Here is a 12,112-nt window from a genome sequence, read left to right on the forward strand (position 1 = left end):
GAGGAGCCGAGGGACACTGAGAGGGGTGAGAAGGGCCGAAGGGGCTCAAGGGCAGCCGAGGAAGGCTGAGTAGCGCCGCGGGACACGGAAAGGAGCCAGACCCGCGCTCGCTGCCACGCCCCGCCGGCCCCGACACGTTGGCGTCCGCCCTCTTCCGCCTCGGTGCGCCGCCAAACCGTCCCGGCCGCCGCCCGGGCCGCGGAGCGACCGTTCCGGGAAGGTTCCGTTGTGTTTTCCACAGCATCCTCAAAATCCTCCGAATGCGGTCATGGAGAGGACGAGCGCCTAGGGAAGGCGCCTGACGGAGACATGGCGCGGAGCCCCGTGAGGAGCGCCTCGCTCGTGTGCCCGGGCTCAGCCGCCAGGCTCACGGCATTGCCTGGGTGTCCGTGGCACTTCCGCAATTTACCGAACACATTTCAGTAATTAATGGAAAAACGCAGGAGCCTGGAAAAAGCACTGGATTTTAACACATGATTGTGCTCACACACTGGTTAATGAAGGCAGCCATCTATCACCCCACCAGCAAGAGCTAGAAGTTTCAGGTATTTTGATGTTAAGTAATCATGTTTTCCATCTACCTAAAATATTTCTGAGTATTCATGTCACATCACCAAGAGTTTCCATTTCATAAGCACCACAGTGAGGATTAGCTCAGAGCTAGCTGAGCTAATTGCTAATTGCTCTGCAGAGCAATTAAAACTTTACTGGATACGTGGAAGTATGCCAAGACCGGGCTTCAGCTCTTGAATTGCAGGAAAGTTACTGAACATCCGTTTCTAAGGAGTCTCACTCTGCATCCAAGTAAGACAATACATGAGGAAGAAACGTGTAAACAGTAGTAACAATCCTTGAAGCGAGACTGGGGCAAGATTAACCATTTTTGTACCCTTCAGCTTATTGCATTTATCAGGAGAAGTGTATAATTATAACAGAAAGAGAGGAAAAATTAATTAGCTTTCAGTTAAACCATACCTGGGAAAAAGCAATTATTTTTTTGAAGGAAAGCAATCTGAAGACAGGAAAAGAAGAATTCTTTGAAAACTCAGCATTTTCTTCTTGGAACTGAAATAGTTGTTGTTTGAACAACTCCAGTTAGAACATACACCATTTTTTTCTTTAGAAGGAAAAAGTCCAATCTCTAAAACAATGAAATGAAGTGTCTTCTAAGCTAGCACTTTGAATAAAATAAGTGAGAAATGAGACTTCTTTCAGAACAGGAGTATTTTTTATTCTCAAGACCAAGAATCTCAGTGCTGGACTGGAACACAGGATGTACAGTAATTTTGTAAAACTTTATTGTACAAGTGTTTGAAATCCCACCATGATTTTGAAATTCATAAATAACATACTGGACACCTTCACTTACAATTTCAAAGCAGTTAGGTTTTTCATTGCCATGAGCATTTGTAGTCACTGTGCTGGCATGAAAGCTGGTCAGGCTGTTAGGCAAGACAAAATTTTGGTTATGTTTGTTAGTCATTACTTTATGTGGCCTGAAAAAATGTACAGTTTAGTAAAATGTATGCCAATCTTGCCACATTTGTCTTGATCAACTCCTTACAAAGACGAAGAAACACAAATACAGTTTAGAAACTATGGTATTTGTAGAAACACTAAGAGTCTTGAGCATCTCAATTTGTAGATCTGTGAAGCCAGGTAAGTGTTTTCTAAGAGGAAGGCTGAATGATAAAACTTCTTGTTGTATACACTCAGGGTTTGAGGACAGGCTGTAGTTAAAAGCAAGCCCACTGATGTAAGGCAGTATTCCTTGGTGATAAATTTGTTAACTACCTTCTGCAAAAACCCAGACACATGCATAAGACCACACAGCACATCATTTACACATACATGCAAAAATGTAGGTTCAGAGCTGAGCCTAGAGGGACTGCACAGAGAGATTGAGGTGATAATAATCCAAAACTCCAGTTTTGTCTGGAGTATGCATTCTATTCTTTAATATCAAGAAGCCACTTTCCTTGATAGTTCTTACGGTAACTCAGATTGACGGACTCTCCCATCACTTTCCTCCTAGTTTCTGCCTTGCTTCAAAGTTCCTTCAGCTTCCAGCCATTAATTCTAATTTAGTTCATCTCAATTTCTCTGAGAGATGAACATGTTAGACTAATCTTAGAGTAACAGTTTTTCTCCAGCGTGGCTGTAGCATTGTAGACAAGACCGTTTTCAGCTGTCCATTGGTAGGTTAGAGCAAAACAAGTGCACAGATTGTACCCACCAGAGGTGCCTCAGCAGCCCTGAAACAAGACACAGGACTGAGCAAGTCATTTACTGTAATGATTGCAACACGTTGCTGCAGCCTTAGGACGGCCTGTGTACCTTAGGATGGTAGCTTGCTTCTGTCGTGCCCTCCATCAATTCTGTTTGAAATCCAAAAGGCAGGCAGAAGGGAATATACCTCTCCCAGCTTCTCTTTCCAACCTTTGGAAAATCTACTTAGCCACACCTATGGCATCTTACTGGGAAACACGAGAATCCACATACAGATGTTGCTGCTTAATCTCCTTATTCCTGGCACAGGTATGCTATTACCTTTTCCCAATCCATTTGTTGGAAACTTTGTAGGAAAGAAGTAGAACGATGGTTCTCCACAGGCTATGCAGACACTATCTGAGAGACCAGGAGCCAGTTTCTCAAAGACTAAAACTCACACCACTGTCAAAAGAAGCTTGGTGCTACAGAAAGAAGACCTATTAAGTGTGCAGACTGTGAATCTTCCAAAGAAAACATCAGTTATGTTATTGTTAGAACTTTAGGAGCACCAGTTGATCCTCAAACCTGTGCTAATCTTCTCCTGTTATTGATGCAAGCCCAGAACTCTCACTGAGAAAAAAACAAGAATACCGGGGTGTGACAGGTAATTTATTTAGATTGTGGAGATTTAGACAAGTACTTCTCTTACAAAGAACAGTTTAACAGGTATTCAGCACAACAAGTATAAAAAATTGGCCCATCTCCTTTATAAGGAAGAGAGGTTTTTCCTTTGAAATGAATACAAACCAGAACCAGAGAGAAAGGCACTGAAGAGAGAGAACAAAGGCATTGCACTGGCTGTCACCTGTTCTCAGAATGATGAAAATACTGAGGGCACCTTCCAGTAGACGAGACTGAAAGCTTTGAAATTAAGAGGTGCCAAATTTTCAAATTCTTTGAGTGTTCTCATGGCATCTTGTGCTATTTACTTCATCCACTAAAGCTCTTGGAATTAAATGGCTGATAAAATTTGAATGTCAATTTTACAAGTATGAAGGTGGGTGCATGGCCATCAGGATTGCAGCATCAATGATAAGGGTTGAAAAACCAGCAGGGCTACAATGGTCAGAGTGAGGTATGTTAATACATTTCCAGCAGTGAAGAGCAGAGGTAGTACTACCATGACCACACTAAACTGGAAATGGCTTTCCTGATGTTGTTCTTTAAAATTAAGGCAGAAGTTAAAACTTTCAAAGAAAAAAACCAAATCACTAACAAAAATTTGCAGTAACTGTAATCAGAGCACCTTTTTTCAAACAAAATATCTTTATAAGCAATAGAGTAATATGGCTACACTGGTGGGGTTTTTTTAATATTAAAAAACATATTTCAGAACAGACAAATTGCAGTTGTAGAAAACTGTACAAAAACTATCAATGCTTCTAACAATTATAGTAAGTAAAAAAGTTAAAGTAAATAAAGATATGAAAAAGGATGCAAAGAGAAAATTTACTGGCTTATGAAAATACTTGCACATACAAACCTATCGCCAGCATAATATCCCCAAGAAAATATAAAAATATATATAAAATTTATGCAAATATGCTCTGGAAAGTATGTCTTTTAATACATTTTATCTGGCCTTAAAGAAGATACTAACAATTTATACTTTGAATGAGAATTCATTCTGCTGTACTCGCTCTCTGAATGCCAAGTTCATTAGCAGCTGCTGTACAGACAAGAAGTCCTGTTACTTGCTGATAAAGAGTGAAGCCCTTAAACACATTTACCCCAAACAGCATGATCCAGAAGGCAGGCAGAGCACACTGACCTATAGCAACACTAATGAGACATTAAATATGCCTCGTCCTGTACCTTTAAGGCCAAGTATAGATTTGTTGCGTCATCTCTGAAGAGGGCAATATAAAAACCAAACCCAAGTCCCTCTCCCCCAGCTGGTTAAATAAGAAGCTATTTTTCCTCACTTGTTAGGCAAAATTCAAGATGATTTCTGGTATAATTGACAGCATTTGGAAATACAATGCAAAAATTCGTATTAAACTAGCTTCTGAATTGCCCAAAATATTCAACAGAATCAGACAATGCATCAGACCCCACACAGAAAGATCAGCTCAGCTCTTCTGATATTATTAAGACGTCACATATAAATAAAATCCAAAATTGTTAACAGCATTTCTATGCAAAGTTTCCACAAGGTATATGGAAACTGCTTTCTCTGGTCGGGTTTGCAAGTTTGCAAATGAAGTATTTTCAAATAAGGTATTCATATTTAAGAGGCCAGGATTTGCACTAATGAAAGCATAATGTTAGCAGCAGTTTTCTAACTTATGTCATAACTTCAATTACAATTGGATCTGCATACAAAACTATCAGTAATGTACAACATCCAAACATATGACAGTGATTAAGTAATCCCCATAAGTGTACTGTTTAAAGAGTAAATAAATAGCTTAAAATACACACATCAATTTTAAAACCAGAAAATAGTATCCATGAAGTGCAGTCATTACTAGGTTTCTACATTCCAATTCATAACTTTATCATAGTCCTGAATTCGTTGTTTTATGTGAGAAAGCTTATTCTTCAGATATTCACAACGCTCCTTTTTCTCCAGAAATGCAGGATCCTACCAAAAATACAAAAACCTATATATTAGTGTATATTAGGCTTTCAAACTCTTCCAAGAATAGTCTATTATCAATTATCTTCTTGACTAAAAGGACAGTATGTAAAAATTCTCAAAAAAATCACACTCTTTTCCCCTGGCCCTTTCTTATTTCCTGTTTCCCCTTCCTTCATGAAAGGACAGAAGAAAATGTTCTGCCTTTATATGCTGTGGCAGCTCTCTTAGTAAATAGAGCTGTTTTAAAGCAGAAATTTGCAAATATAAATGACATCCTACTACGTAATTTAGATTTTACACATGTATTTGCTGTACGTGCAATACATCCTTCCCCCTCAAAAAGTAATGAAGCTTAACTAACATGGACATAAGCTCTGAATCTCATGGGAAAAAAAATTGTATTTGTAATGCATAATGTTTTTAATGGAACATACATACCTATTTGCTGTCTGCATTTAAAAATTAAAGAGAGAAACCTCTTCCAAGAGGTGTAATTACTTTTTTAGAGTGTCTAATTCCATGCCTCAAAAAAATACAAAAATGTCTTTTCAAATGTAAGACTATGTTTTCTGTTTTTATCCATTGGCTGTGTCAGTGAGTGAATATAACTGAATGCAGAATGCTCAGTGATTAAACATACTCTCAGAAGATGAAAATGCTCAACTGTTGGGATGGGTTTTTCCCCACATGTGGCTACTGGAATCATTACTCTCTAAAATGCTTTTGCCATGAGTGTATGGGTTGTGCCATAGCTTTGCTGAAGTTTTAAAAGACAAAATATGCAAAACACTACAGGTACCCTGAGATACTGAAATCTGCCCAGCATCAGAAGTATTGTCTGTTTACACTCTCTTTGCTAGTCATTAGATTCAATAGCAATGTAAATTTAAAACACTTACGTTTTTCTTCTTCTTGTATTCCTGCAGAACTTTTAATATTCTTTCCTGTTCCTAATGAGAAACCACAGATTTTTAAACTTTGAGTGTGCTCCATATATGCATGTAAATACTACAGAATACTCATCAGGATCCTCATTTGATCAATACCTTGTGGTTATAACATTTTAGATGTAAATCTTGTATTGGAGAAATAATGAAAATACATCAACTGTGACTCACTAAAACTTAAAAGCTACTAGTATGAAACAAAGAAACTAAAACCCCCAGAAAACCATGTATAGTTCTTAACTATTGTAAGACATTGTGCTCTAACTAAAGACAGTCAAAAACTGTCTAATACCATCTAATACAGCTATTTGTCATGAGCCCATTTCACAGGTACTTACATATATGCTTTCAGGATGGTGTGGAAGCTGTTTCAGCAATGCATCCAGCTCATCAAACTTTCTTAATACAGCATTAACTTCCATAGACAGTTCTTTATACTCAGCAAACTGATCATTGAATACTGCTTTGTACCGGTCTCTCATTTCATTAGTTTGAATTACAGGGTATTTCCTAAAAAGAAAAATAATTAAGAATTAATTTTAGAGATACAGCTTACTAACAACATTTAGACTCTTCACCTTCACAGAGTATTGCTGTATTTTTTGCTAATCTCATAAGCTGCTGAAATTTGCATGTCTGTAAAGCACTGAAATTAGAGAATGACAGTATAATTGAAGTTATACGAGATGTCTGGAGGTTATCTGATCTGACCTCCTGCACAAATAGGAACACTTAGACCAGGACTATGTCCATACAGCTTTGATATCTCCAAGCATGGAGACTCAGTCTCTCTGGGAAACCTGTGCCAACCCTCAAAGAGAAAAATATTTTCCTAATATTCAGGTGCAACCTCCCTTGTTTCTACTTGTGCCCATAGCAAATAGTATACAAACTAATTTATTAATTGGAAAGGCCTACCCTTTCCAATTAAGGGAGCACGTTAGAGATGCAGCATTAGAAAGTGTAAGAGTAGTCAAATTTCTAGCCCTAAAAAGGCAATTTCCCATGTATTTTAGTTTTTTCCTCTAATATCTATGTAATGGTCTTCTCTTCCTTTGGCAGTTAATGTACTTGCTAGATTATGATATTCTTTTTCAACATTTGAGGTTTGTGGGGGTTTATTTTTTTAAATTAAGAATCCTTATTTATAGGTACGGGACTTATGCCACTGTTACCAGCCCCATCTTCTCTGCTTTTTAATGTTAACTTAACACACAATTACGAGTTCCCATATCATGTGCATGGGAGAGAAACCATTGGAGAAATGCAGAGTGAAAAACATGATTCAAGTATCCTCCACTAAGTTGGCCCATCAAAATCAAGTCACTTACGCTAAGTAGTCTGGCATCACTATAGGTTTAGGAATGTGGCCTGCAGGTATATGACCATTAAGTAGCTCTGGTTTTCTTTCCAGTGATTTGAGTTGCCTGTAACTGACTTCTTCCCTTGGTCTGTCATCACCTTCATACTGTTTTAAAGGAGAAAATTTGTTCTTAATGAAATCAGTTTTACATAAATCACAAAATACACCTTAAGACAGAGATGAATGTATTGAGCAGCAGTAGAAGCAAATCACAGATATTTTCTACAACACTTATTGTAATTAGAAAATCAGTTTATTGACTTACAATAATGTTTCTCACACCGTATTCTTCTTAAGTTTGTCCTAACAGCAGTACAGATAAATATTTCTGCAGCTTTGAAAAGAATTGTTTGCATGTTTAAAAAAATATTGCAAGGAAGTTTCCTTCAGTATTCATTTAATTTGTGAATGAACTGGAATCATTCAGTTCTTTGGAGTTCCCTTTTCTCCTTGATTCCTATTGTACAATTCATCCCTTGATCCAGAAATAAAAAAATGTGAAATCTTAGAACATAAACAAAAGGATCTTGATCCACTACTGAATCAACAGAGAAAACGGTGGTAGGAAACTCACAGTGTCTATCAGGAGACATTTAAGGGTGAAATTAATGTTGTAATTTCTCTGGAAAGCCCATACAATCTTTGCAGTGTATGCAATGACACCTTGTGTGGCTGAAACACTAACACTGCTGAGGCATTAACTGGCAAGGGGATCTTTGGAGCAGTCTCAGAGACAAAGAAAGAAGCTCAACTCACAGGGCACCTACTCTGTGCTTCCACTGGCTCTCCTGCAAATTAAGCACACAGCCGGGAATAAAGAGAGACTCAAACCTATCATGCATCAGACGACCTGCTGTTTTAGCCATGTCTACAAACTCTGTGATAAATGCTACAGAACTTGTCACCTCAGAGAAAAGGGTAAGAGCACACGGAGAGGCAGCCATCACATCTGCTATTTTACAATTTTGTAGATTTTATAACCTAGCCTAACTAGGAGTAAGTTTGTTACAAGCTCCTTTTGAATCTTCTAGGCTGGAGACTGCTGTCCAAACTAGCTTAAAAAACGAAACATAATCTCTTTGAGGTCAAATAAACAAATAAATAAATTAATTAAAATAGTCACAAGGAAAATAATAATAATTTAGAATTACCAGTAAACAGAAAAATAAATTCCTATTTCCTACCTTCTTTTCTGGAAAAGAGGATTGCGTTTTCATCTATCAAAAAAAAAAAAAAAAGGAAAGAACAAAGTTTTATTTTCACAGAAAATTACATTTACACTTAGGTATGATGAAATGTAGGATAAGGAGTATTTTCAGATCCACTATTTAAAGACTTGTTTAAGGAAAACAACCACCCAAACCCCAGAACAACAGGATTTCCCAAAGCACAGCTGTAAGGAACAGCTTGCAGGAAATACTCCATCCACTTCTCAAGCTCCTTTATTATTGTTTCACATTCCAGCCCGCGTTAACTCACTAACAGGCTGATCCTAATTCATTGCCTAGAACACACAACAGTGCACTAATCAGCAGCTCAACCTGCAGCTGTTTTGCACAGCACTGTCCAGTCTCTAACCTCTATTATTAAAGTACTCCCTTTAGAAATGTTTAGTCAGTGGACTAAAAGAACTTGGATAGCAACAAGGAAGAATGAACAACTTGTGTACAACTCTGGCAATCCCCTCACTCTTGCAGGACATGCTATCAGTTGGTTAAAAAGCTTTTATTGAAGAATTATAACTAGTTTTCAAAAGAAAAGTCTCAATTTTATGCAAGATGTTGAACTGGAAACCAGCGTTAAATAAAAATGATGTAAATCAGACTGCAGTCAGAAAGCAGAGGATATGCAGCTTTAAATTCTCTTCTTCTAAAATCCCTTAAAGGCAGACCCCTCCTTAATTTAGGCTTATGTACGTTTCACATGCATTAATTTTCATGCTATATTAAGTCTTACTCATTTTTAAAGGGTCTTTTGGCAATGTTTTCAAATGAAGGAAGTTTTACACAAATTACTTTGAACTCCCTAGGTAAGAGTGTTAAATCTCTACTATTACAGTTTATCATTAACCAGACAAATACTGATTGCTTCTAGTATGGGCAAGGACCATAGTCAAGCAAAATATTTGAAAGAAAAAGAGGTGGTTGACTAAAATTTGAGACATCAAAATCTAGCCAAGGCTGTTACTACAAATATTTGCTGATAACTATAGTGAAGAAAGCTGAAAAGGTATTAAGAAGTTGTTTGGAGATTTGCTTGCAAAGTAAAAATAAGTATTTCACATTCTTAGGTTTATTCACACTAGCACTTGATGTGCTGAACGCACAGATTTTGAGTAAATGCTAGGTGGCTTTAAGCCACCTAACCCTGCTGAACAGATGAACATTGTTCGTTTCTTCCTTTGTTTGGAAAATACACACTAGGAAGTAGTTCATCAGCTGACTCAAGAACAGAACCCAGTATTATGATGAGAACAGAGCCAGGTCCTTACTCAAGATGAATTATAAACATTAAAAAGAACAAGAAAAAAAAAACATGTCCAAGACTTTGTTTCTGACACCTTAAAAACGCCTTTTCAACCTCAGGACTACAGATCTGCTGTAGAGAAGACACTTGATTTGACATCGTCTATTCCATGATAAGATCGTACAGCTGCTCACCATCATGTGGTAAACGGTAGATAGAAAATGATAACTAATGACTTACCTCCTGTTCCATTAATTCCCTGTGTCTCCTGGCCCCTTCGTGCCTCCACAACTTTAGGCAAACCACCGCACTAATTAGATAGAGGATCACCGTGACAAACAAGAAGATGATCGCCGCAGTCTGACCGCCCTCCACACGGCAAAAAGCCGCATTTATCGGCGTCTTAAACAACTGGTAATAGCAGAGCCCACCTCGGTTGGTATCGTTTACATATACTATGGCAGCCGACATGTACAGGATGAACAAGGCCACATTGATCCCAAACTCGGTCAAAGGCCACCAGTTGGAATCGAGGAGGATAGTTCGGTAGTACATGGACATGCCCAGCACAAGCAGCACTATGGTGACAATCCACGCCATTCCCGCCACCACCAGGATGAAAGGCGTTTTGGGCCCGCTGTAGGAGTATCCTCCGTAGGCGCTGCCCGCCCCGTATCCGTAGGGCTGCGAGTACCCGAACATGTTGTACCACTCGTTGTCCTTGTGTACGTAGGCGGTGACACAGGCGAACACGGCGGCGCCAAGCAGCAGCTCGGCCACGCCGAGGATCCTGAGCAGCCCTGCCCAGGACTTCATGTAGGCGTACCTCAGGTGGTACTCCTCCACTCGCTCGCTGTAAGTCTGCCCAGTGCCGCCGCGGCGCTCCAGCGAGCCCGAGGGCTCTTCGGAGGGCAGCATGGCTTCGGCCTCCTTCCGAGAGTTGTAGCTCCCGCCCGACCCCCCGAATGGGTCGGTGTAGGAGCCAGGCACTGTCCTGGTCCCCGGTTGCAGGGGGGCGGGAGAGGCAGGCGGCGAGCACTCGATCCCGTCCGATATGTACCTGATGTCGGAGGCCGTACTTTCCCAGCTGGAGCCGAGGTGGCGTCTCCCTTTGAAGAAGTTCTTCCACGAGTCCGGAATGAACCGCCGAACCGGCTTGAGCTCTGCCGGCCCGCTAGGGCCCGGGCTGGCCCTGCCGGGGCCGAAGGGGGGCTGCAGTGGCAGCGGGGGCGGCGGCAGCGGGGCGGCGGCGGACCCGCGGCTGGGCCCGCGGGGCAGCGGGGACCTGCCGGGTCGCCCGCCTTCTGAGCTCCGCGACATGGCCGGCGCTCAGCCCGGCCCCGGGCGCTCCCCGGTCCCGCTCGCCTCACCAACGGGAGGGACCTGCCGCGGGGTCCCAGGGGCAGCCGGCGCCGAGAAGGACGAACCGAGCGGAGAGCGCCCACTGGCCCAGGAGCAGTCGCCCAACACCTGAGGGGTCCCGGCGGCCTCACCTGCGGCGGCCCCACGGCCTTCGCCCGGGGAGGCGGGAGCTTCCGGCCGGGAGTGGCGGGACCGCCCCGGCCAGGAGCGGCGGGAGCTTTCCCGAGATCGCGGTGCGGTGCCGGCGGGGCGCGGCCGGGCTTGGCGCCGTGACTCACAGCATGACAGAATGGGTCAGGTTAGAAGGGACCGCAGAGGGACAGGTATTCCAACCTGCCTGCTCAGCTGCTCAGGGAGGGTCGTGCTAGAGCATATCGCGCAGGATTGCGTCCGTACACTTCTTGAATATCTCTGGTGAAGGAGATTCCACTATCTATTCAACGCGTCGTCACTCTCACAGAAAGAAAGGTATTCTTCATATTCAGGTGGAACTTACTTTGCATCTGTTTCTGCCCTTTGCCACTTGTCCCGTTGCTTGGCACCACTGAGGAAAGCCTGGCTCCATCCTCTTGATATTTCCATGTAGGTAGTTACAAACATTGATAAAGTCCCCTCTCAGTCATCTCTTCTCGAGGCTGAACAGGTGCAACTTCCTCAGCCTTTCCTGGTAAGAGAGATGCTTCAGTCCCCTCATCATCCTTGTTGCCCTCCGCTTAAGAAGCTTCATGTCTCTCCTGTACTGGGCACCCCAGAACTGGACACAGCACTCCAGGTGCGACCCTGCCAGGGCTGAGTAGAGGGGCAGGATCTGCCTCGACCTGCTGGCAAGGTTGTTCCTAATGCCCTGCAGAATCCTGTTGACCCTCTTGGCCACGGGGCACTGCTGGCTCATGGACAGCTGCTTGTCCTGTAGCACCCCGCAGTCCTTCTCCAACAGAGCTGCGCTCCAGTCCCAGCCTCGGCTGGTGCTTGGGCGACACCCGGTACAGAGCTGGCCCAGTGACAGGGAAAGCCAAGCCACCGAGCAGTCTGTTTGAAAAATCAACCCTTCTGCCATTGTTTTTCAGGTTCAGGAGCTGAAGAAGAAATCTGGTGTGCTGCACCGTTGTCTTCTGCAAA

The 12,112-nt window shown here is 42.0% G+C and overlaps 1 protein-coding gene across 1 annotated transcript; it reads right to left on the reverse strand.

The window, feature by feature from the left end:
- Nucleotides 1-1,215: 1,215 nt before the first annotated feature.
- MARVELD2 (MARVEL domain containing 2) lies at nt 1,216-10,951 on the reverse strand. The gene is made up of 6 exons (XM_058044487.1): nt 9,872-10,951; nt 8,350-8,382; nt 7,134-7,270; nt 6,141-6,312; nt 5,755-5,805; nt 1,216-4,858 (listed from the first exon to the last, which is right to left on the reverse strand). Exons 1-6 carry the CDS (start codon nt 10,949-10,951, stop codon nt 4,742-4,744), a joined length of 1,590 nt encoding a protein of 529 aa, XP_057900470.1. The 3' UTR covers nt 1,216-4,741.
- Between the last annotated feature and the right edge of the window lie 1,161 nt (nt 10,952-12,112).

The sequence above is a fragment of the Melospiza georgiana genome, chromosome Z (assembly GCF_028018845.1).
Source record: "Melospiza georgiana isolate bMelGeo1 chromosome Z, bMelGeo1.pri, whole genome shotgun sequence".
NCBI classification, from domain to species: Eukaryota; Metazoa; Chordata; class Aves; order Passeriformes; family Passerellidae; genus Melospiza; species Melospiza georgiana.